We start from the raw sequence: 25434 nt of genomic DNA on the forward strand, positions 1-25434 counted from the left end.
AAACAATGCAAGTAGTGATTGTGTAAGTACTGGAATTTCTAAAGAAAAGATGTTTTACTGCATCTACTGTGTTTCCAAAACTCTGGCTCATACAAAACAGCCAGATGTCTCAATGTTTTTGTTTTATATGTGTCTGTGCTCTATCTTTTCCTGTTCCATAAAGAATTTAAATCCTTGTAAACCTATTTTAGAACAAAGTGATCTTTTTCCTGCTTTTTCTTTAATTGAATGAACCCAGGTATTCCTTGGGATCTGCCTCAAATTATTTCCCTGGTTATGCCACTTATGCTCTACTGACTATTTTTTAGTCTTCTGTTACATACTGTAGAAAGAGCTCAGCAACAATGAGATTAAGGAATATATACAATGTAGAGTGAAGTTTGTTGCCTGTTTTTATTGTCCATAACAAGTTTGTTTTACTGCCCAGAGTCACTGTTCCCTACAAATTGCTCCTCTTCGTGCCCCCAGACACAATCCAAACAGGGATCAGCAGCTACTTACACAGGTATGCAGAGGGATTGGTGTGGACCCTCCAAGGCTCATTAGGTCAGTAATTAACAGTGCCCAAGGGAATATCACTGGACATTCCTCTGAGTCTACTGATAAATTTCTCAACCCATCCCTGGCCCAGGCCCCTTACCACTCTCAGAAATATTCCAGAGCTGATCTGAAAGTTATCACGGTGGTGTGGTTTAACACTAGCTGGCAACTAAGTACCAGGCAGCTGCTTCCTCACTGCCCCCTTTCCAATGGGATCGGGAGGACAACTGGAAAAAATTAAAAACTCAGTGACTGAGATAAGAACAATTTAATAATTAAAACAAAGCTAAAAAGAATAGTAGTAGTAGCAGTAGTAATAATAATAATAATAGTAATGGGGAGAGAGAGAGAGAGGAATAAAACCCAAGAAAAAACAAGTGTTGTCCAGTAGAGTTGCTTACCACCCACTAATAGTACCCAGCCCACCCCCGAGACATGATCAGCCCCCTCCTGGCCAACTTCCCCCAGTTTGTAACAATATAGAATATATATAAATACTGGGTATGACAGTCTATGGTATGGAACATCCCTTTGGCCAGTTTGGGTCAGCTGTCTCCTGGCTTCTTGTGCACTTGGTCATTGTCAGATCATGGAAACTGAAAAGGCTTTGACTTAGGGTAAGCCTAAACAACTGAACTATGGTGTGTAACCAATATTATTCTCATACTAAATCCAAAACACTCCACTGCACCAGGTAATAAGAAGAAAATGAGCTCTATCCCAGCAGAAACCAGGACACATGGGCCAGTTTGGTGCAGTCCCCATGTTCTGGATGCCAAGAGCACGGACGTGGACTCCTGCATTGCCAGCTGGCCTCCATACTGGAGCACTGCCCTGCAGCCATGCTTAATTCAGCAGTAGAGACATTGTCTGGGAGTCAAATCTTCCCAAAGCGGGAAATCGATTGCTGGGCATGAACACTGGCTGGCTAATGTGACTCACAGTCCTTCCTGCAAGGACTTCCCCTTCAGTGACAGGCTTCAAGTTTCATTCTTGCCCCATTTTACACTGCCCTCCAACTCTCTTGATCTATACACAAAGACATTTAAAACGTGATGAACAGCTGATCCACAGATGTAGCGAGGCTAGAATCAGCTTTTTTTTCCCTTTTGATGAATATGTAATGAGAGAGTTCCTTTCCTGCTTACGCTTTCTAAAGTAGCTTTTGTACATATTCCTCTTAACAGTGGGAACAAGGATGCATAAAACCTTGACATTTCAAATGATACCAACAACCTGTCTTTGTTTTTATTTTTTATAAAGCACAGTGTATTTATTCTACTCTAACCCTTCTTCATATTCGTTCTTTTAGGGCAGAACTGCTGAGTTTGTTCTATGCCTCCTCAGTTTACTATTGCACAGCAGTCTATTAAGGGTAATTCAGTACCTCTTTTATTTTTCCAGATTATTCACATTATAGATAAGATTATATTCTACTAGACTGCTGGAATCTATTATGCATTTATGAAACTAAATTTCATTTTCAATAATGCTTTGTTAGCAGAAGGTGAATTTTAAATTCAGTGGAATACTTGACAATGAAATGAAGAAATAAAGAGGAAAGGAGGGAGAACAAGACAGATGTGGGATCTGTGCACAACTTCTCCAAGAAGAAAGGTACAAGATCAAGGTGCTTGCCCTATAGAGGAAAACTGAAATGTGAGGTACTAACAGTGCACTTCCAAACAAATGGTTCATTTTACATAAACTTTTGGAATACAAATTTCTTACCAAATAAAAATCCCCAAACCCAAGACAATGTATATTTAGTCAGATCTTTCCTTTTTGTATAAAGTTTTCATTGGGAAAAAGGTGGTTGTGTGGTTTGTTTGTTTTACTGTTGGTTTTTATTATTGGTATTGTTATTATGAAATACCTTTCCCTAAGTTGGGGAGAGGGAGAAAACATTTACCAACTTTTTATTAATAGAACTTGAGGAATTCCTTACTGTCTCACCCTACAATACTTTTAGAGGCTGGTCTAATACTGAGTATTTACATGACATTATTTTAATCATTGATAACATAATTCAAAGAAGACTAGAAACCATTGCCCGCTACTTTTCAGAGCTCTACAGATGCCCAGGGACATCTGGGACTGATGAAGAAATGTGACAGATTATGGTCTCACTGCTCCTGTGGACTGTCTTCTGGAGGATCAAGATAGTGGCCTGTGTGCCAGAGCCAGGGCATTGAGATGGGACTGCAGCACGCACCAGAGTAAAGGGATTGTGCCAGCTGCACATCACCATGAGTGGCAGGCTTTTACACCAGCACCAAAGATCTGTAAGTCCTATTGACATTCACCAGGTTCTCCTCATAAACCCGACAGTGTGTGAGCTGCACTGAGCTATTTTCAGTCATTTGGGTGTCTTGTCAGAAGTCCTCACCAGCTCCCGAGTCCACTCCAACCCAGGGTTAGGCTCTACTGGCGGACTTTGGGAAAGTGTACAGAGGTGCCTTTGAGTGTCTTGCAACACTTTGGCTGCTTCTCAAACTTGATCCATTATCTAAACACGTTTATATGGAAAGCTTAAATGATTTTCATTTAAAATTCTGCCTTAGAAATCTCCATGACCTGAACCTGCCCACGTGGTCTGGCAGTACACAAATGACACCTTGACTCTAGCTCTTGCAGAGCTTTTCAGCTGCATCCTCTGGCTGTTATGTCCATGCATTCATATTTCCTGTTTTGCTGACCTGTGAGATTTTTATTTCACTTTTCACCAGGCTAGTAAATCATTCTTAAAAGAAAAGAAACGTTGAAAGATAAGCTTACTTGTTCTTTGTTTCTCTCAACCAAGCCGCCAATGGACCCTAGAAGCTGCTTACAGTGCATTTTTGGAGTTCAAGATGGTTTTTTGGCTGTTGATGGCACAAGACAACCTTTTTTGCCTCTCAGACTAACAGGCTTTTATTTAGCTGTAACTTTTAGAGGAGGCTCGCTCCCTTCATGATGTTCGCTCTGGGGCACAGGGGCACTCGCTTCCCGACACCCCGCCGCGTCCCCTGCCCCACCTCGTCCCCGGCACAGCCTCCCTCGGCGCGGCGCTCCCTTCTCCAGCCGGAGGAGCTGCTCCCGCCGAGCCGCCGGCAGCCGCCGGGCCGGGGCCGCCCCCCGCTCTCTCGCTCGCCCCGCTGTCCACCACATGCAAATGTTCCCCGGCAGCAGGAAGTCCCCGGGCTGCGAACCAACCGCGGGCCGCGCCCCGCCCGCGCAGCGAGAGCAGCGCTCCGGCCCCGCGCTCGGCGCCCGGGACGGCCCGCTCCGCGCCCCGGCGCGCACCCTGCAGTCCGCTCGCTGCCGCTCAACTTGCGCACCCGGGAAAGTAAGTGCCTTCTCCCGGGAGCGGCGGGGGGCGGTGGTCCCGGCTCAGCCCGCTTGTCCCGCGGGGTGCCGCGGGGGTGCCCGGCCGCGCTGCCTCCGCGCCCCGGTGCGGTGCGGTGCGGTGGGACCGGGCGCTTTCCGGGAGGCTCCGCCTCGCTTCTGCCCCCGCGAGGAGGTGCCGCTGCCGCCCGACCTGCCCGGTAGGACTGGATGGGGTCTTAAGGGAAATAATCGCGTTTGGGATAAAATAATCATTCTCAAAAGCCTGATTAATCTCATACCCCTTTGCCTGTCGTCTGGCTGTGATCCGGAGGGCTCGGGTGCCTTCTGGCTGTTTCGTGCCGGGGAGCGTGTGAAATTAGCTGGCTAAAGTCTGCAGTCGGCGTTTCGAGCCGAAATGATAGCCTTGGCTGAGGTGAGGTGATGTGGTCCCTGGGTATCCCTTCTTACACTGCTTTTTTCCTAGGAGCGTAATTTCTGGTGCCTCTTCCTCTTAACTGTACGTTCAAATGTGCTTGGAATTAAAAGAAAGATGAGAAAATGGTATTGTGATGTTTGGAGCACAGTTTTTATTGCAGATTACTGTTGTAGTCTGTAGGTACTGTATGCCTAAGGAACGGTCGTGAAGGGTTTTCTCCTTACAATTTTAGTTTAGGAGCTGATGCTGTACCTTCAGTAAAGCATTTAAGAGCTTTCTATTGAAACTGCATCTTTCAAGTGTTTGCGGTGAATGGGTTGGCAAAAACTCATCTTGTTGCCTTGCTCCCCTCTATTGGCCCTAAAGACCAAAGGGATTAACATTTAAAACTTGTTTAGCCAGATCATATTCCTGCGGATATACATAGGGAGCACAAAGCTGGTTTCATCTGAAACCCCTAATCAGTATCCCATCTCCTGCATTTCGTTCCCACCTTTGAAGAAAGAGAAACACTCTTACCAATCTTAATGTAATTTGGGATGTCGTAATACAAATTGAAAATTAAAATTTTTAAGCTTGATCCCATCAAATACGTGTAAGACTTTTGCAATTTAGAAATAGTAATGTTAGTTGAAAGTATCTGTAAAGTACAAGTGCCACGTAGATAAATCCGCACTCAAAACAGTATCACTGTAGAGTTAAAACAAAAAGCGGAAGATAGGTGTTGAGAAAATGCAAAGCTACATTGGGAAAATGTAGCTCAGTTTTACCAAAAGGAGAGTCAAATTTTGTGTGGATTGTTTCCAACCCAACACTGAGAACAGAATAGGTGTTATCTCTTTAATACTTACTATCAACAGCACTGAAAGTATGGATGAGAAAAAAATCAAATCGTTTTCTCTGAAAAAGTAGTAACAGGCTAGAAATCAGTTAGATACTGTTAATAGGGTGTTATGGAATCTTGGACGAGGATTGAAATTAATGAACTCTGAGATCAAAAGATGTCTCATTCTATGGATCTCTTCTGAGATTTAAAGCTTTTTTTCTTTCTCTGTTTCAACTTTGTGAGTTACAGACTAGTTAGGAAAGAATTATTTATTTAATAACATAACAATTTATTTTAATTGTGTGCTGTTGGCATATATTATTCTTTTTAACCGTGATGACATTGGATGATCATCTTTGTATTGTAGCTCGCTGACTTCAAGTTATTCTGCTTTTCCCTATTTTTGAGTAAATAAGGGTTTTTTCCTTATAGAAATATACAGAAGACATGGTAAGGTTTAGACCTTCCTTTTTAAACCCCTTAACCAGGGGAGTTGTGCAATGACTCTTTCTGACAAAGCAATCAATTGTGAAACTTTACAATACAAAGACAAACCCTGTTGCCTTTAAGTTGTTTAATACTATGGGGTTTAATGTTACCCTTTGAAGAGAGTCCATAAATATGAAACTATTCATATGAACAGATAGCATTTACGAATGTAAAAGTAACTATTTCATAATACTTTTCCCCCCAATTTATCCATGTAATTGAAATGACCTCTCTTCCTATGGCCGTTTTGACTCCTGTAAGTTAAATGGCATCACAGAACAGAAAGTGTTGCAGGAAACAATTCCTGTAACAGGCAATGAAAACAAGTCCAAGGTCCTCCTGGCTCAGCTTAGTACCTGTTCTTCAGTGGGGCATCTCACCAAACCAGAGATGCTACGTCTGGTCCTTCTTGGGGGCACATCAGGGAGCAACACTGACCTCTCTGTAGTTATTTGGGAAAGTTACAGAACTGTCATATTTAATCTCAGATGGGATTCCATTTCTGTCACAAAAAGGAGATGTTTGCCTACCTCTACTTTGCATTTTATTGTGGATCATCATGGGAATCTTTGAGGTTTTGGGATGAACACATGTCGATCATGAGACAATTTTTATTTTTGTCAAAGAGTTTGGTGATCTGGGAAAGGGATGAGATCTTTCCTCCTTTCCATATGTGCATATTCTGAGTAACTGAGAAACTTTTTTTCTTCTGTCCAGGGAGTTGTAAAGTCGTTTTTACTCTTGGGGTTCAGGGAGACTTTTGCAAAACTGAGTGAACACAGGAGACAAGCACATGGGGAATAACTAACTACCTAACTAACGTAACTAAATAATTAATGGGGTGGGCATTAGGTATAATCCAGGACTCCTAGCACACTGCTCTAGTAGCATGGCTGTACACAGAGGTGGATGTCTGCTGCCACAGAGATCCCAGAAGGATATGAGCTGTCATGTGCTAATGCAAGGGATGGGAGGAGAATCTGTGGGCCGGGGATCCTGAGGGTTGTGTGAGCTTTATGTGCAGGGAGTGATACTTCCTTTTGAAGCTATGGAGCCCAGTGTGTAAATAATTACACCAAACCATGTGACTATTAAGCAGTGTTTATTATAATTTTGCCTCTGTAGGATTTCCATCTCTAAGCAAAAATGCTTTGTTCTATAGAAAAACCAGTTGCCCAGCTGAGAATTAGGATTTTTTCTCCTGTTGATGGTATTCCTGCTTCCTGTTTCTCCCATTTATTTCTGTCCCTCTTTAATGAGAGTGTAGGAGTGCTAGAGATGGTATAGTAAGAAAGAACTCCAGACTTACTAAGCCATACAACAGGAAACTATAGGTAAAAAAATAAAACTGCATTTGTATGAAAACAGTCTTTAGTGATGCATACAGGGTGAAGGAGTCTGCCACCCTGTAAACAGTAATGGTGCCTTCTCAAAGAAGTCAGCCTGTACTAATAAAAGACAAATGCAATGTAACTGTCCTTAGTGTGACTGTTCCTAGTTTGAACTTCATTGTCCTTCAGGGATGATGGAAGGGTCTGTGTTTTCATATTTATTTTTGCTTGATTCAGATACATTTCCTGTTGACATTGTCACTAAATGCTGTCATTTCCGAGACTGAATTATTCACATTTGAGTTCAGCATCTTTCCTGAAAAATATGGGTTCATGGAACAAAACGTGAAGGCAGAACTGATCTTGTGCTGGAATAATTTCCTCCAAATATTTATGAGATACTTGTATTTGTTTTGTGCCCTAAAGAACTAGTCATAGAGGTAAATAGATTACTTCTGTCAGGCAAACATCAGAAGAGAGATGGTATTTTGACAGCAACACTTTGCTGGGGAGAAAAGAAGGAGGACACTAGGGAAAGGTGGAGGGGGCAATGGGTAAATCTCACTTTTCTGGGGTGTTAAAAGAGTGGACTAGTACCATTCAGACCAGCATTTGCTCTCCCTTAGGTCAGCATTGCCTATCTTTTTCAAACTGCTGGCATTTCAAGTATCTACAATTGGTTCCTGTGTTTGCGCAGCACGCTTGTCTTACGTCTTCAGTTCAAAGGACTCAAATGATAAACAGTCTGAACAAAGTGTCCTTCTTCCTCTATGGCCTCTGCTGCATGTGGCAGGAGGCTACTTCTTCCTGTGGCTGATATACTGTAGAACTTCTTACTTTAATTTGCAAAGGCCAGCTGTGATAGGAAATAGTGCAATCTTAAACTGGAGCACGTGATAGTTCACCAAAGGCATTGAAGTACGGGATGCAGCTACTCTTCTGGAATGGCACTTCTTGCAGTTTTCTCTATTTTAGAGGGCTGCTCTGAGTATGGAAATGATAAAATTTTTAAGGCAATTGATTCCCTCTGGAATGTGCTTTTAAATTTTCCTTTGTTGATTTAACAAAAGCTGTTTCAGGAAGTTCATCAAAAAAAGCATAATCTTTCTGATGTGGTATCCACATTCTCTTGCTTTTTTTCATGTTTCCTTCATTAGTTTGTACAGATAGGTGTATACAAACCTGTTTAATTTTTTTTTTTACGAAATTTTATTGAAGTTTTATCTTAGGTTCAAACTGAAGCAATATAGTATCCCAGGAATTAGTACAGAAGCATATTTGACTGCTAAGCAGGTTTTCCTATTCCATGTATGACTGTACTAGGGGCTTAGAACAAAATTAATACCAAAAGTTAAAGAATATGTTTGAGTGAATTCCTGTGTTGTGGTAACACATTTATAAATCAGTAGGTCTGACCTATGACTAAGTTCTACTGTATTCAGACAAAGAGAATATTTCCTGGTAGTATCAACTGAGTAGGGAAAGATCTGAATACTAGCATATCTGTTGCATATATTGAAATTGCCTACTCGAGTATCCCTTGCCAGAATCATGGGGTTTATATTCATTAGATCCAGTGGACAGAAATGGTTTTCTCCAGGGCAGCCCCAACCTTACCACATGTTTTGATGGACTTTTAAAACCCTTCAGTGAGTACTAAATGCCCTGGGGAGCTGTGATTCAGGTGTGAGTGGACAAGAACTGGAGAACCAGGGTTAAGAGATCCCCAGAGCTGGTGTTAATGTCACTGAGGAAGTGAAAGTTTTTAGTAAACAAACAGGAAGGGGATGGGCAGGAGAAAGAGGAAATCCTATATGGGATGTTCTGTGTTCAACTTGTTCAAAATACATTGCAAGAGTCGTTTGAATGTACTGTTGTGATGTAGCAGAATGTGCAAATGGGATTCAAAGTACATTTTTGTAACTCCAGACTTACCATTGCAAAAGATGTGCTAAACTGTGCAAAGGCTGGAGGAAGCGTTGCAGCCCTTGAGGGGTGTTGGAAAACCTGCCTTTTAAGCAACTCTTCTGCTGTATTGCTGGTGTGGCACTTTGTCCTCCTTTTTCTGTCCGGCTGTGTTTGCGTTGTCTTCGAGAGAGATTGCAGTGGCTGTCCTGGCACCAGTGGAGACGCACCAAGTCATACTGAGGTGAATTCTAAGCTCATTTCTCTTGGGATGTGGATGGCCTGATTGATGGTTTCTGCTAGGCAGGCAGTACACAGCAGTGGTCCCACTATGCCTGACTAGGAGAGCTTGCCTCTTCTCAAAATCTCCTGCTAAATTTCCTTGGGAGCAGTTCCCCTTTCTCTGCCATAATGCTTACCACTGTTTCCAAAAAGGTCCTTGACCCACATTGCCTCAAATGTCTTCATTAGTAATAATGTGCTATTTGTTTGGGGCTTTTTCTCCCCAGTTTCCTGGAAAAATCCATGTTTCAGTCTTTATCCTACTGCAGGAGTACTCCCTGCCACAGTTTCCTTTTTCTCTTCTCCCATCATTCTTTTTTTTTTTTTTGCCAACAGCATTCTGCTGTTTCCTTCTCTCCAGCTTCATCTTCAGGACTGTCAGTGGTATAAACTCTTTATTTCATCTCTTGGTTTAGACATCTGCAGCAAATTTTGTTTTCCCTTTCTGTAAGAGTAAGCCTTAGCACCTTTCATAATCCAATTATCGTTTGTAAACTACTTGTGCTATCTTATCAGTGAATACTCATCCAGAAATATGTACCCCAGACTCTTGAAGAGATATGAAGTCCAGTGGACTACCAACCTGGCAGTCCTGACATGGTCTTCAAAGTATTTTAAGGTTGGGCCTTGTTTAAGAGCAACTTTGTACTTCTGCAGGTGGTCAGCAAGATTCTTCTGTGTAGAGTATATTTTATGGGTAGGTGTAATTGATCTTTAGAGACAGCTAACTGCTGTTTGACGCATCTGGTTTAAAATCGTGACCTCAAACTGACTTAAAACGGGTTTCTGTCTTGAAAATGGTCAGTGTGGATTGTCCCCTGCCCCTTTGTCTGCCCTTTTGTGATGCTGCTTTGACCTTCTCTGGTCAAGTTTCATTTCTGTTGCATGCAGGTTTTTGTGTGCTGTGCACATGTAAAAGGTTTTTGAGCCAGCATTGACCCTCCTTGTAAACACCTCTGATTCAGGGAAGCAGAGCATGGATTTATCAGCATGTGTGCTGGCCTGTGCAGAAGAAGCCAAGGCTTGGTATTGTGGGTAAGTGGTGCTGAGACACAGCTCTTGCTCCAGGATTGCTGTTCTGTGCTCATTGGTGTTGGTGTGCCCCGTACACGGACCCCACAGAAAGTGAAACGTAAGAAATTTAGCTTTGAGGAGGCAGTGCAAGTTTAGAAGAACCTGGTTCTATGGAGCTGGCACCAGCAGAAAAGGGTTTTGGCTGGTAGAGTGAACAAGTGGGAGAAAGGTGCTTCAGGTAAGGTACTTCTGCTCTTAATGGAGCATTTAAGCAAGGCTACAAGTGTCAAAAATGCATTTGAGTAGTTTATTCAAATCATATATATTGGACTAGGTTTGGATGAGTGAAAGGTCCTCTTCCCTCCTCCTGCAATGAAAGCAGGTGGTTTGTATGGCATGACACAGGAAAGTAATTTCTCCTTTGAGCACAGAGTATGTAGGTTTATTACATGTTCTGTATCTTTTCATACTGATTGAAAATATATGCTTTCCTAGGGACTATAATGGTCTCTACCCAATTAGTTATTATCCTTTACATTCTTATTTGACTGTTTTTTCTCTTTTTGTGTCTTTGCTTCTGCAGTCTTCCTGCTTAATTTGTTTCTCAATATCAACCCCAATTCTGATTTCTTAGGGATTTTGACCTCCTCTCCGACACTATTTCTCATATGGTTTTTGTTGTCTGGAACAAACTTGATAAACTGAAACAAACTTGGATAACCATTGCAAACACTGATTTAGTTTAGTTCTTGCTTTGAAAGTTATCAGCATGGGCTCTAAGTGCTGAAGTTACATTTAAACATTGGGGCTTGTGCACAGTCTAAGGCAGTTTTTCAAAGCATAGCATAATCACATGTCCTGTCTGTGAGCTGCATACTTGAGTAATGTGGAGTTACAAAGGTTATAAACTTTAATGAGCCGCCAGTATGGTTGTAATAATAGTGCTGTGAAATTCTTGCAGTCTGCAGTATGAATGTGAAAATAATTATTGTCATGGACCTCCAGTTTACCGTGAGTCTACCTCTGCTAGAATTATTGTGAGTGCTGGCCTACTTTTTAAGGTCTGTGTCCTGCACTTTGTGCAGAAAGTCCTGGTGTGAGTCTCCTGAAATCTTTGAGCTCCTGCAAAATGTGTGCTGTCACTTACAGGATCAGAGCCTGGTTCAGGGAAACTTGCTATGGTTGTAACTGCTAGGTCTTCATCTGCTATTGATTGACCATTTAGCAGGACTAGAAACGACAGAAAATACTAAGTGCTGCACGATCTATTAGTGATATATTGTGAATACAAAAATGTTGGTTGTTTTTAGAGTGAGAAAACAAGAAATATCAAGGCAAAGTTAAAATAGTAGCAGAAGTCAAATTATTAATCAGTTTTTTGGAAATGAAATAAATGAGCATATTGAGGAAATGCAGCATGAATCTTTAAATCAGTCCCCTAGTCAGATCTTCTGTTTCGTATGGAATATTTTCTCTCAAATATAAAAAAACTTTATTCAAGTTAATATACTTGCATAACTGTGTCCTGATAATGTGGGAAAGTGTTCATTTCATTCTTGCCCTTGAGAAAGATCATCTGCAAAGACATACCTGTGTTTAAAATCGGAGGTTCTCCCTTAGAACCTTTGAAGCAGGAACAGTCAAGTGAACTCTCACACCAGGTTTTCACAAGCTTTCCTTAGAAGAGAGCTTCCAGATTCTCACTCTCACTCCTCTATGAAAATGGAAAGCATGTAAAATATTTTTAATTTTGGTTAACTTGCACACACACTTGCCTGTGCGTGCAACAAATGTGAAAAACATGCTCAGAAACCTGGATGTGAATTCTTATTCATGTTCATTCAGTGACATGTTTCCTTCAGTGAGGTATTTCCTTTTACACTCTTACTGCCACCCCAGCTTGAGCATGTAGTTTCACAAGAGTTTCGTTAGAGCGGGCTTCCCTCTTCACATGACAGGTTTTCAGACCTGAATTTGTGACATTTTGCAGCCCCTCAGGACATGTTTGGTAGACTTAAAAGAAGTCTACTTTTATCTATTAAAAAAAACCTCCGATCTCAAGGACTTAATCTAAAAACCTCCAAAAATTGCTAGTCATGGAACTGTTTTAATTCTATTTATCATTTTTGCAGCAAAGTGTCAGTTCGGATGATATCCTTTAGTGCCACTCCACCTGCGCCAAATTGCAACAGTTGCTTGAAACAGTTCTAAGCTGGGTGAGAAACCAGCTGGTACATTCCTACTTTAGATTCATGCCCTTGAAGGAATATAATTACCACAGAGTTTAAAATTAAGTAAAATAAATGAGTTATAAATAGTCTTCTGTGAAGTGCCAGAACCTGGAAGATGTTCTTACACCCTTGAACTTAAGGGAGATTCTGCTCCTTAACAACAGTGAGAACAAGACAAGGTGGTTCCTCCTGTGGATACTTAAACAGTTAGTGCTGAATGCTGGTCTAGTATCCCTGGAAAGATTAAACAGCAAAAAAATTTCATTTCTGCCAGTGTAATTTAGTGGCACTAGATTTGACGCTGTTTTGTTTTTTTTTTTTTTTTGAGAACTCTTGCAATTTCCTCTTGCAACTTGAGCAAACTTGTCCAATGTTTGCAAACTTTCAGGAAGAACTGGACTCTGAGTATTAGCTCATGTCAGCATGAATGATTTAACCCCAAATTTTTATCTGAGCGTAGAATTCATTCTTGAATCCATATTACATACTTGGATAATATGTACATACATACATACATATTATGATGTCCTATGTTTCAGGAGAGTTCTGTGTATATCTGGTGCTGTGCAGCTGATGAAACACAATACAATCTGCTGGAGAAGTAACTTATTTTTACAATTTAAATGTATGCTGGTGTTTGAAGATAGTGAAAAGAAATCTTTCTCTTCTGTGAAATTCAGTGCTTTGGATGTGCTCAAGACATAATGTGATGCTATTATAATATGAATGCTATGTTTTAGTTGCAAGTTTAGTCATGAGTACATATCAGCATTCAAACATGACAGCAGATAAAGAAGCCCTCTGACCAATGAAGCAGAATGGCAAATGCAGCATGGGGCAAAGTAGTATGAGTTACACAATGGCAAGGCTATTACAGTTAGGATCCATTGACACAGAAGTCATTCTGCCCTGATTTAGCCATAACTTGTCTTAATCCATGTTGAAAGCAGATTGTAGAATGCATAAAACCAGGTAAGGTTTGTAAAAATTGATTTATTCCCTGGGGATATAGTTACCTGAATTTGAAAGAACAAAAGCTAATATGCACTAATGTTCTGTTTCCCATTTCTCTCTTTTATTAAACACACTGAAAGCAGAAGATAAACCAAAGGGAGAAGTGGCATACTTTCTATGAGACCACCCTCAAAACCTTCATCAGGGCTTGCTGGCTGTGAATTTGCTGTCATCCATCATTTTTTTATTGGCATGTTGAGGGATTTGGACAGTCTGGATTGATGGCTTGAGGTCAATTGTATGAGGTTCAATAAGACCAAATACTGGGTGCTACTCTTGGGTCCCAACAACCGCACACGGCACTACAGGCTGGGGGCAGAGAGGCTGGAAAGTGGCTTGGCAGAAGAGGACCTGTTGGTGCTGGTCAGCAGCCAGCTGAACATAAGCCAGCCTGTGCCCAGGTGGCCAAGAAGGCCAATGGCATCCTGGCCTGTATTAGCAACAGTGTGGCCAGCAGGACATGGGTAGAGATTGTTCCCCTGTACTCGGCACTGGTGAGGCCACATCTCAAATCCTGTGTTCAGTTTTAGGCCCCTCATTACAGGAAGGACTTTGAGGTGCTGGAACAAGTCCAGAGAAGGCCAATGGAGCTGGGGAAGGGTCTGGAGCACAAGTCCTGTGAGGGGTTGCTGAGGGAGCTGGGGCTGTTTAGTCTGGAGAAAAGGAGTCTCAGAGGAGACCTTATCACTCTGCAATGTCCTGAAAAAAGGTTGTGTCCAGGTAGGGGTTGATCTCTTCCTCCAACCAACAAGTGACAGGACACGAGGAAATTTCTTCAAGTTGTGCCAGGGGAGATTTAGATTGGATATTGGGAAAAATTTCTTCACTGTAAGTGTGGTCAGGTGTTAGAACAGGCTGCCCAGGGCAGTGGCAGAATCTCCATCCCTGGAAGTATTCAAAATACCTCTCTAAATGTGGCAGTTGGTGACATAGTTTGGACTTGATCACCTTAGAGGTCTTTTCCAACTTTAACAATTCTATGATTTTATGTTGTGATAATTTCATGATGTTCATTATCTTTGCATTCTATTTGTAAATATAACAATGAGTTTGTATTATCGGCACACTTCAAAGCAAGAGAGCACATCTGCAAAATAGTCTTTATTGCCAACAACATATTTAACTAGTTGAAGGCCACATTCATAAATAACTATCCTGTCCCCTTAGCCATAGTAGCTATTTATAATTTGCTTCAACAGGAGTCCCATCAATACATTTGCCTGGGCATGTGGAGGTTGAGCATTAGGCTGCCTCACTTGAAGGAGACACAAGTTTCAAGTATCAGCTGCTACCTGCAAATCTACCTTCCTTTGCACCTTCTGGAGAGGGCAGACAGGGTAACATATTTTGGCTGAAGAGCTCATTGGGGTGCAGCCTGGTGATGATTTCCCAAACTCATTACAAGTTAGCAAATTGTTCGCTTTGTCCCCTGTTGTCTTCTGAGGCTCAATGAAAACAGGGAGAAGCTCTCATTTCTCTTTCATGTGTCATGTTGTCAATGCAGGCATGGGGCACTGCTCAGTAATACTCAGATGATTTGTGTGGCTGTGCCTTTGCTTTCCAATACATTGATCAGTATATTGAAACCAACACCTGAGTAAAGCCACTGTGGGCATGAACCGGCCCTTCTGGACTGACATAGAAGCTCTGGTTGCACACCTCTCAACTGCGCCTTGTTTTGGGAGACAAAGTGTTTGTGAAGGAGAAGGGGAGGGTGAATAGCTCGGTAAGTACTGTTGGGAGAGAGGAAGGATAGTTCCCAGATCTATGTTCTCCAAAGAAGCTGTGTGAAGCTTGTCCTGTCCTTCCATCATGTCAGTTGTTATGAGGATGAAGACCTTTGGCCTGCTCCTGGACCTCTCTCCAACACCTTCTTGTTTTTATGGGTAGTTTCTCATTTTCCTATGCCACAGTTACTGCTCTAATCACTAAAAAAGGAGTGGAGCAGGATCCTTATCTTAGTGGCAGACATAGGCATACATAAAGTGCAGGGCAAATACAGACTACTGAAGATTTAGCACACTGCCATTATTGGCCAAAGTCATCAATTTAAAGCTGAAAATAATGGTATGTGAGTCATAGATACACTCAGCTTGGAAAGTAGATGTAGTCCTTGGGGTTTTGCTAGCTGGACTGGGACACTTCCTAATAGTTAGGAAGAATGTTGATCCTTTTCAGTGTAGTGGTTTGGCCAAATTTTCATTTGGAAATGGAGATTTGGTTGTATGAAGCTGCTGTTTGTCATTACTGAGGGTTTTTACCAGTCAAGAAAATGAAATTTTTCTTATAGTTTGCATTACACTTTTAAGTCTTTAAGTATTTTGGGAACCTTTGCTTTAGGTTGGTTAACATGTTGGCACAGCTTTTCTGTTCCATGTCATATGATCCTTTTGAAGAATTTGATAGAAGTATTTATTCTGTTATGTCAAATTAAGATGTTATTTGACCTTTTCCCCTATCTTCAGAAGATATAGTACAGTGGAAAAAAGTTGAGGAAATGGAAGATGTGGTTGCCTGAGGGCTGGCAAAGTGAATTAATTCATTGTTGATATTGATTCAAAATTCTGGAGGATGCAGTTGAGGCAAATGATTGTAATAAAACGAAGCAAGTATTATAAGGTCAGAAAACAGATGTTATATTAATGTAAGACTTGGTTTAAAATTAGTGCCAAAAATACTGACTACATGAATCTGGAGCATTTTTATAATATATAAAGTCTATTATGCGCTGTTAGCAAAATTACAATCTTTTGTGGATTAACTTTCTTGTGTTTTGGTAATTGTTTTCTTCAGCTGAATAAAGAAGGTTCAGTAGTTTGTACAAAAATGGCTTCATTTCAATGTGATGCTTTGTTTCAGAATTTTATTTTCATCCTTCTGAAAGCATTATAATATCATCATACTACTACAGTGTCATTATTTTCAGTGTTTCTTGCTGATTTTTATTTATTGTGTCTTTTTTAAACCACTGCCAAAATTCCTGCATGAAACCAAGCTTTTAACTAATCTAGACAAAACTGTAGTGAATTTACAGAAAGATAGAAGATTTTTTTTTTCTTGGCCAAAGCTTCCCACCCCTGTTAGAGCTACCTTTCATGTCATCAACTATGATGATATTTATTGTATATGTTATGCTGTCATTTATGAGCTCCAGCAAAGACTGTGTATTTTAGCCAAGCACTGAATAAAATTACCCTCTCTCTGGACACTTAAAGGAAAGACAGGCAAAGGTTGGAAAGTGCCATTTGAATATAGAAAAATGTTTACTTTGATAGAATTAGTTTTACCAAAGCACTCCTTCCTATTGGAAGTTTGAGATGAGATAACTTAAGTCACTTATTTGCCATTTAGTATAGCACTGTGTTAGTTCATGTTGGTTAATGCATCGCTAAAAAGCCTCGTCTAGTCAGTAAAAAAAAAAAAAAAAATTTAAATGGGGGAGTATAGGAACAAAAAGGGGTTTTGTTATATGATATGACTGTGGTGCTCAGTATGGGTCTGCCTTTTCCAGAAACACATCAATGCAGCGTCAGTGCGGCAACTCCAGATATTTTATCTCACCAAAAGTTTTTTTGGTTCTTATGTCAAATGCTGGGGGATTTTTGCTGTATGACCTCTCCTGTCCTGTGAAAACAGGCTGAGAGAGGTGGTGTTGTTCAGCCTGGAGAAGAGAATGCTACAGGGAGCAGCCTTGCAGTACCTTCAGGGGGCCTACAACAGAGCTTATTTTTATAAGGGCATGGAGTGATAGGACGTGGGGAAATGGCTTTAAACTGACAGAGGGCAGGTTTAGATTAGATATTAGGAAGAAAGTCTGTACTGAGAGGGCGGTGACGCCCTGGCACAGGTTGCCCAGAGAAGCTGTGCCTGCTCCATCCTTGGGAATGTTCAAGGCTGGGTTGGATGGGGCTCTGAGTAACCTGGTCTAGTGGAAGGTGTCCTTGCTCGCAGCAGGGGGCTTGGAATGAGATGATCTTGAAGGTCCCTTCCAATGCAAACCATTCTGTTGATTCTAATACACAGTCCACTTCCAATATAGTTGTATGGCAGCACACTTTTTGGCCCTGTTGTACTTGAATTTTTGTTTTAAGGAAGTGGACTTGAGTTATGAATATTGCAGAGTCCTAACCCCTCATTTCAATACGAAGGCAAATGTGGGAAAGAAAAACAGGACACCAAAGGGTGGAGGAATGGGTGGTGAGAATTTCAATGAGAACAGTAGTCAGCTTGGTAAAGGATTCAGGAGAGGTGTCTGCCAACCCAGATTGGTTTAGTTGGACTGAGATATTTATGCATTTATGTTGGGAATCAGGGCTCTGAAAAGGAGAGGCAGAAATGCTGGCGCAGGGCTCAAAACTGAGCGTTGCAGAGGAAGTCAAAATGTGATGGATTTATGAGTATGGTAGGAATGCAGGTATTTGGGAGCATGAAGGTGGTACAGCGATACTTCCTGTAACTGATGTAGGAAAGCATAAAAATAATCTGAGATAGCATGGACAAAGTAGAATTTGTCTTGGTCTCAATTGCTAAGGAAGGAATTGTGAAAGAAGCGGAACAGGGGGAAGTGCAGCAGACAGGAACCACTACCACTCTCTTGGCAGGACCACTTTCTGTTGCCTGGTGTTACATTGAGACTTTTTAAAAATACTTTCATTTGCAATGAAAAAATATGAGGCCCCTTGTGGCATTAAGAGGCATTAGAAACACACAGGTGGCTGAGAATATCGTGCATGACGAATAGTCTGGGAAAATAATGGGGAGAAATTTAATATCAGGGTGTAAGAGAACAGCACTGGAGATAGGAAAGTCTGCTGTGAGAATAGTTTCTCATTACGACAAATGAGACAAACCTGGATGTCTTATTGGATGGCCAGATGATTATAAAAGGCCAATGTGATCAAAGTGTGAAAATCATAAATTAATTTCTGGGATTTACTGAGCGATGTGTTTCTGTAGATGGAAGAAATAGTATATTTCTATTTGCTTCGTACTATTTGCTTCAAGGCATTGCTGAAAATCATCTTGAAACACCTGGGCAGCTCCAACCTCCTGTACTTAAGAGGAATGAGTTCAAAGTGAAACAGATGTGGAGAAGGGCTGCTAGGATAACCAGTGGAAGTGGAAAAAACTGAGAGGGTTTTGTCTTTAAATTCTGGAAAAGAGGCTGAAAAAGATCTGACTTCTTCCTAATCTCCCAAGAGGATGTCTCCAAAACATTTTTAAGACTGGGACTTACGAGACAGCTTCTAAGCCAAGCAGAATGAGGTTCTGAAGCCTTTCAGCAATAATATCTTGTTCTTCCCCACCATCACCCATTAATCTCTCTAAAAATGGCACATGGCAAAGTCTCTTCTGAGCTTGTGCAATGTGATTGTGCTGCCTAGAACGGGTCTGCCTTTCCCAGTAATTTGTAGTAATTTGTAGTCCTTTGCTCTAATCGTGGTTGATAAACTAGATAGCTACGTTGTCTTGCTATGACAGACATGCACCCTTGACAAATTTGAAGGATTGAAGTAAACGAGACCAGGTTCGAGGAAATTTTACAATAATGTGCTTGGTGCATCCTTTTCCACCACAGTAATGTTGGTTACAATGGGGATTAACTTGTTTCTGTTTTTCACCTGTTTATATAGATATGTATGTCAAAATATTATTTTAGCTTTGTCTCACCTTTTCCACAAAGAAGATTAAGGCAGTTAAAAGAATCTCCCCCATTATTTTTCCATTTCCTTTTAAATGCTGGCAGCTGGGCTATGGCTTCTCACGTCTCAGGAGCAGTGAGGGTCTACACAGAGCAAGTTTGTCATAGCCAAACACTGTGTAGATTCAGGTTATCCATGCTGGTTTTCATGTGCATTGCAGGGAGCACATGGTGATTTGTTCCCCTGTGTGTGTACGCCCATGTGTATGAGTATCAGGTAAGGGATAAATTCCATTTGGGAGAAACAGAGATGAGGTGATCCAGACCTACTGAAATAAGCTAAATTTTAAAAGATATTAAAATACACGAGGCAACGACTGACTGAGACATACACAACCATTTTGGCAGAAAGGCAAGGGATGAAGAAACTGCTTAAGTTCCCCTCGTTAGTTGCCAGTGCAAAAACAAGACGTAGGAAGTGAAACAGGCTCAGAATGAAAGCTGACCCCAGATTTCTGTATTTGCATGAGTCTAATTTGATGAAAGTTGTCAGACAGTCAGGACTTACAGTAAAAATTGAAATGTGTATCTATAGATAATATTATATATTATTAAATTCATATATAGCTATAGATATATATGATGAATTGCAGGTATAGGAATAAGGCTGAACAAGCTCAAATCTCATCATTTTTGAGACTGGCAAGGAACAGGAAACCACTTCTCTTCAGTTGCTCTACAGTTGATGCTTTTGCATTGCTCCTAAGGACAAGTAATTTATTTTTGTCACTCTTATTCTCACTCTGGTCTAGTGGCAAGTCTTCACTGGCACAAATATGTGTAGAGCAGTACTGATATGCCATTGCTGAGCTTTACTACCTCTAGTTAAACTCCTGCTCTGTATTTCTTGGCAGTTGCTTTGCCATGTGATGATGGGTCAAAAATGAATTCAGGTTTCCCAGAAGTAGTCCTCCTCATAGTCCCAATAACAGAGATAAAGGAGATCCTTGCAACACTTGGGTAGCACAGGTGATGTGGAAGCAGATCAACATAAAGTGGAAGTAAGCACTGAAGGTTAAAGTAAATGCAGTCCTTACCTTCAAGATTTTTCCCATTTTTTTTCCATAGAACTATAAATTTGAACAGTTGATTGAAGGATGAGGTTCTGAGAAAGCAGGTGTTTGTGTCCTTGAGCAGAGCAGGATTATGATCCTTCCTACCCAGCAGTTTTAATCTAAGTTGATTACTCTGAGTTTCGAGACACTTGTGCTGTGACCTTGAGGGAAATGCGCGGGAGTTCAGGAGATCTGATGAAGGCATCACTTTGTTACCTCTGACTATAAATTGTGAAGTAGCAACAAACCAACTGGCATTGGAGGCCAGAATGAAATATGTAAAACAGATGAGGGCAAATGTATTATTCACAATTTTTAAAAGAGGTATTAAAAATAAAACTATTTACTCCTCTGCTCTCTAAACTGCTTTAAAGCTCCAGGTGTGAAACCAGTTGAGTTTTTATATATAGATGTAAACAGACGCTTCCTGTTCTTTGGTTCGGAAGTTTAAATATGAAGCAATATTCAAGACTCAGAGTAAGTTGGGGGTCTGATTTTTTTTTTCTTATTCTTATGCATAAGAAATTTGTGGCTTAAGAGTTTACTTTTCATACTCAATTGAATACAAATTTATTTTACTTATGTACCTGTTAAAATACTTATGTATATACCTGTTAAACCCCTAAGCCATATAGAGCATTCATGTTTAGATAAATGATTACTGACCTTTTGAACAACAGGTATTTATTGGATAAAATACATATTTATTGATAAAATAGAGCTCATATGCTCAGTGTTGTAGTTCTAATTATTTTAAAAGTTACTTTATTGTTGGAAAAGCCAAAGTATAATCTGTGAAGATTTGAGAATCATTTTCATGAAGACATGACTTTGATCAAGAAAAGACCAGACATGTCAGGTGGGTTTTTTAGGAAATAATTTCTAATGTGCACCATATATGTCATATGTAACAAAATCACAAGGAAGAGAATGGTTATGAACACAAACAAAATGAAAAATGAGATCACCTTTGTAGATGATACAAAGGGTAAGCACTGGGAGGAAATGAAACCTCAAATGCTGCTGATGGTGGATGGAAAGGTGGTGGTCACCCGAAATTTGACTGCTTTCAGTAGGAAATATTGTGACTTTAGACACATTACTCTGCTGGAAGTGTAGAAAAATTCATGTAAAGCAATTCTGCTTTGGGGACAGACAGCAGCTATTAACCCTGGAAGAATGCTGCATTACTTTATGACTTCCACTCCCCCCAAACCATTCTGGAATTAAGACCCAAGTGCTGTAATAGCAAGATGAAATAGGGGATTCAGGAAAATTCAAGGCAAATGTAGACATCAAAATCAGTGTCTTTGAAAAACCTGCTGCAGAGGCTCTGTGTGATAGCCCTTATGAATGCCCCTGGGGCTTTTTGAAGGGTACCTGAAGTTAGATTTTTGTCACCATGCTGCAGCTGTTAACCTAAACTTGTGTTTACCTTTTAGCCATGAACTACAGTATGCTCTTTGTTAAAGGAGAAGCTGTTACTTTTTTAGATATCGATTTATAAAGATTAGCAGCCATGTTAGATAGAATTTCTTTTATTTCAGCGTTTATCATTCATGTCTAGAGGTGTGGACAGGACAATAAATGAAAAGCATGAATATGAAGTATTGTCTATTGCAGAGCTGCTGGAATGGGAAACATCTGAGTAGGGACTGGCAGCATTTTCTCTGATGTATCAATTATTTTAGTCTCTGATAAAGAATAATGGAGTTTGGTTTGTAGTGATGCTGTGCTCTCTGTATTGCTCTTTACTTACTGTATTCTCTTTCTCTTTTTATCTGCACAAAACACTTCCTTGTGACACAGCAACAGAGCACTAGGCAAATAAACGTTTTGCACCAAGTGAAATATTTAATTTATGCATGAATGAACTTCCCCCTCCCTGCACTGGCATTTTAGTTAGGTCAGGATCCCACTCCTGAAGTAGTTGCCCACATGCTAAGCTGTAATCCGTGTCATGGAGCAGAATTGGAGTGCAAGAATGGGACTGCTTTGGGAGGATACAGTGTGGGGCTTACCTTTAGGTAAACTCTTGTTATGGACTGGCTCCTACTCAACGTTCAATCCTTGGGTTTATACTGGAGTAAAAGGGGCAATAACCCCCTTGAACCAGCTACGGGCTTCAGCACCAACTCTTGGGGCTTTTTGCTCGTGTTGAGCTAGCTAAATCCTGTGGGGACTGGACTTCCATCTCTATGAGGAAAAGAACCCAGAAAAAACAGTTCTTCATGACGAGGCTCAGGACCTTCTCTTTGTTTGAAGTCATCACAAGGGTTATCTCACAAACTGTGCTTGTGTGATTTCCCATGACATCAAGTAAACTTCCGTGTGATTTCAAAGCACCTCTACATAGGCATTACTGATCCGTTGTTGTTACTGTCATGAACAAATGCCAACCTTGACCTTAACAGCACAGCCTCACAGCAGGTTTAACTTACAGCTGTTCATGTGCTTTCAGCTGCAGGAAGAAATCTGAGTAAAAATGCTTTTCTCTGAGTTTACACTGGCACTGAGCATGCTGCAGTCTCTAAAGATATGCTCAGCTTTCTTACAGGACTAGGGAAAGGGATTTTTGGCTGACAACTAAGATTAAATTACTTCATGCCCTCCACTTCAGCTGTTTGTTCTGTAGAAGCAGAACTATTCAAGAGCAAAAAGGTTAGCACTTAAGTGGATAAATACCTGATCTTGCAGATACAGCAGGTAATTAAACACTGGGCTTCCTGATGTCTAGGGTGAGTTTGCAAACACCAGTCTGACTGTGGGTGTACAGAAATTTCCTATGAACCATTAATGACAGAACAAGAGTCATCTATATACCCATTTATAAATAAATAAATTTTAAAATCCTTCTCAGTATTGCAAAACAACTAGTATGTAACCCACATGGAGCTAAGCATTAAAAAAATTAAAGCATTAAAATTCAGCGTTAAAGATATTTGCTTCTAAGGGAAGCTCCTGCATGAAGATGTGCTCCAGTGCTTTCAAGTAAGTATGGAAACACTGAAATGTTGATGATCAGGAAGAGGAAACTCTATTCTCTGCCTGGTCAGTGCCTATTGACTTTCTGCAGGGTTCCTTTTATTCCAAGAGAAGACGAGAAGGGAAGCAATGGGTTCTAATGCTGCTTTAAACGAGTATCACAGTTCACTCCATCACTGCTGAAAATTTAGGGGCATCCAGAACTTGTTAGCAGTAGGTGACAGATAATTTGCAGAAATGATAGGAGAGGAATATTTAGAAGAAAACAGCCTGTGGGTAGGACAGTGCATGAGTCATTATGTAGTGCTTCCTCAGTGGCAGGATAGGACATTAAATGAAGATGATGATGGAAGTTGAGACTTGCTATGTGGGACTGCTTGTTGCCTTGGTTTACTTTTGTAATCAGTTAGAACTGTGTTTATCATAAGTATTGTTACAAAAGTGTGAGTCTTAATATGAACCCAGACCAGTCTGGTTAATATTTGTACCTGCAGGGAGGTACAAATTCACTGTCGCATTGAAACAGTTGTGTCTGCCAGTGAACACTTCTACTACTACTTTACCTGTTCACTATGATGACCTTTTCTATCCTAGAAATGAAGGTAAAAGTGGGATGAGAGTGTTACAATCTGCTTTAGCTTCTCCAGCTGTGTTTGTTTACTTGAGCCATGTTTGCGCTGAGCTCTTATTTTAGGTTTTACATTGTTGTTCAAAGAACTGGCTTTAAAGATTAATTAGGGCAGGGGGGAGTGAGACTGTGTGCCTGCAAGGGAAAATGTGACTGTGAACCTAGCATTAGAGCACTGACCTGAAAGGACAGAGAGAGGAAGGAAGGAGAGGGTTGAAAAGCGTTCATAGTGGATTCTTTGAAGAGTAAGTATAATTACTCTCCTCAGAGGGAGGAATGTAGAGATAATGTTGCATATATATTTGCTGGAGTACTGTGTAATTGTATCATGGGGTTAGCAGCCAGGTTCCAGTCATGTCGATGCTAACAGCTGTATCTCATCTGATTTAGTATGGATGCACATCCTTAGAGAAGGACTAGCCTTCTAAATTATACTGAAGAAGAAATACTTGTGTGGTGATTTGCCATCGCTGGCACACACATATTTTAGGCTGCTGTAACATGCGTGCGTGAACAAGGAGATGCATTACTGAAGGTCACAGTAGCAGTGTCTGCCATGGAGCTGGGACTGCACAAGTCATCAGCCTCATGTGAGGCTGATATTTGAATCAGAGCTCCCTGCTAGACTGGCATCTGCAAAATGAAGTGGGGAGGTACAGGCATTGCTAGTTCCAGCTCCAGTTCTCGTAATTTGGACAGGAATTTTTTCCAATGTCTTCCAAAACTGTCTTTTCTTCAAAATATACAGATAAAAGCTATCACTACAATAATTGCATTTGTGTTATATCTATTCCAAAGCTCAGAGAAGTATCAGAAAGATATAAGGAGTTTAGGCAGGGAAGGGTAGACTGGGGAGAAAATATAAAATCTGAAGATGTGGAAATAGTAAATAACTATTTACTTCATCTGTGGGTTGAGATGAGGTTGTTTCTTTGCTTTGCAACAGAAAAGAGCAGTAGGTGTGTGGTCCTAACCTTCAGTGGTTTTTCCCATGAGCTATTTGTATGAAAAGGAAGCACATTTTTACTATGTAGCCCAGATGATTTCATGGGAAAGGGCTTGGTTTACAGCACAATGATTTTGTTTAATACCTTTTTTATTTCAACAGGAAATATGGGATGTATAAAATCAAAAAGGAAAGAGAATCTGCATGGAGATGGGCTAGATTTGAAGAATCAACCAGTACGTAAAACTGAACGAACTATTTATGTGAGGGATCCAACGTCCAATAAACAGCAAAGGCCAGTAAGTAGATAGTCTCAGGAGAGAATTCCTGTAGCAAGAACAAAGCATGACTGGCATAACTTAAATTTCAATCCAAAGCATATGCATGGAGAAATTCAAATGATCATTAATCCACAACTGGGCTTTTAGTGTTGTGCAGTACACCCTCAATGAATTAGTACCTAGAGGAATAAAAACTAAAACATGGTGGTTTGCTACTTTATGTTTGTCATAAAAAAATGTTTTCTGCATTAAAAAAAGTAACTTCGCAGCGCTTGAGGAGATATAATTATGTCTGTAGAAGAATGCTAGATGACATTAGAAAACCTGAATTAGTTTAGATCTGTTTCTAAAAGCATCAGTGTTCGGTTTTTAATAGCTGTGGGATCCAGGTGTTGGTTATTCCATTCAAAGGCTGAAGTAATCATGGGTCATTCTTTACCAGCTCTAGTCAACTTTGCTCA

At 40.6% G+C, this 25434-nt stretch overlaps 1 protein-coding gene across 2 annotated transcripts in view; it reads left to right on the forward strand.

Annotated features, from left to right (window-relative positions):
• Positions 1-3804: 3804 nt before the first annotated feature.
• LYN (LYN proto-oncogene, Src family tyrosine kinase) overlaps positions 3805-25434 on the forward strand; it is a gene marked incomplete at its 5' end in the record, with an annotated part of 50295 nt that continues 28665 nt past the window's right edge. Inside the window, 2 exons of one of the 2 annotated variants that reach the window (XM_082302295.1) lie at positions 3805-3868; positions 24855-24991. In XM_082302295.1, the coding sequence (XP_082158421.1) occupies positions 24860-24991 (132 nt within the window). Of the gene's footprint in view, positions 3869-24854; positions 24992-25434 lie in introns of those variants that run through there. The other variant, XM_082302296.1, reaches the window with a different exon arrangement.

This window comes from Coloeus monedula (genome assembly GCF_965178545.1).
Source record: "Coloeus monedula genome assembly, chromosome: 1".
NCBI classification, from domain to species: domain Eukaryota; kingdom Metazoa; phylum Chordata; class Aves; order Passeriformes; family Corvidae; genus Coloeus; species Coloeus monedula.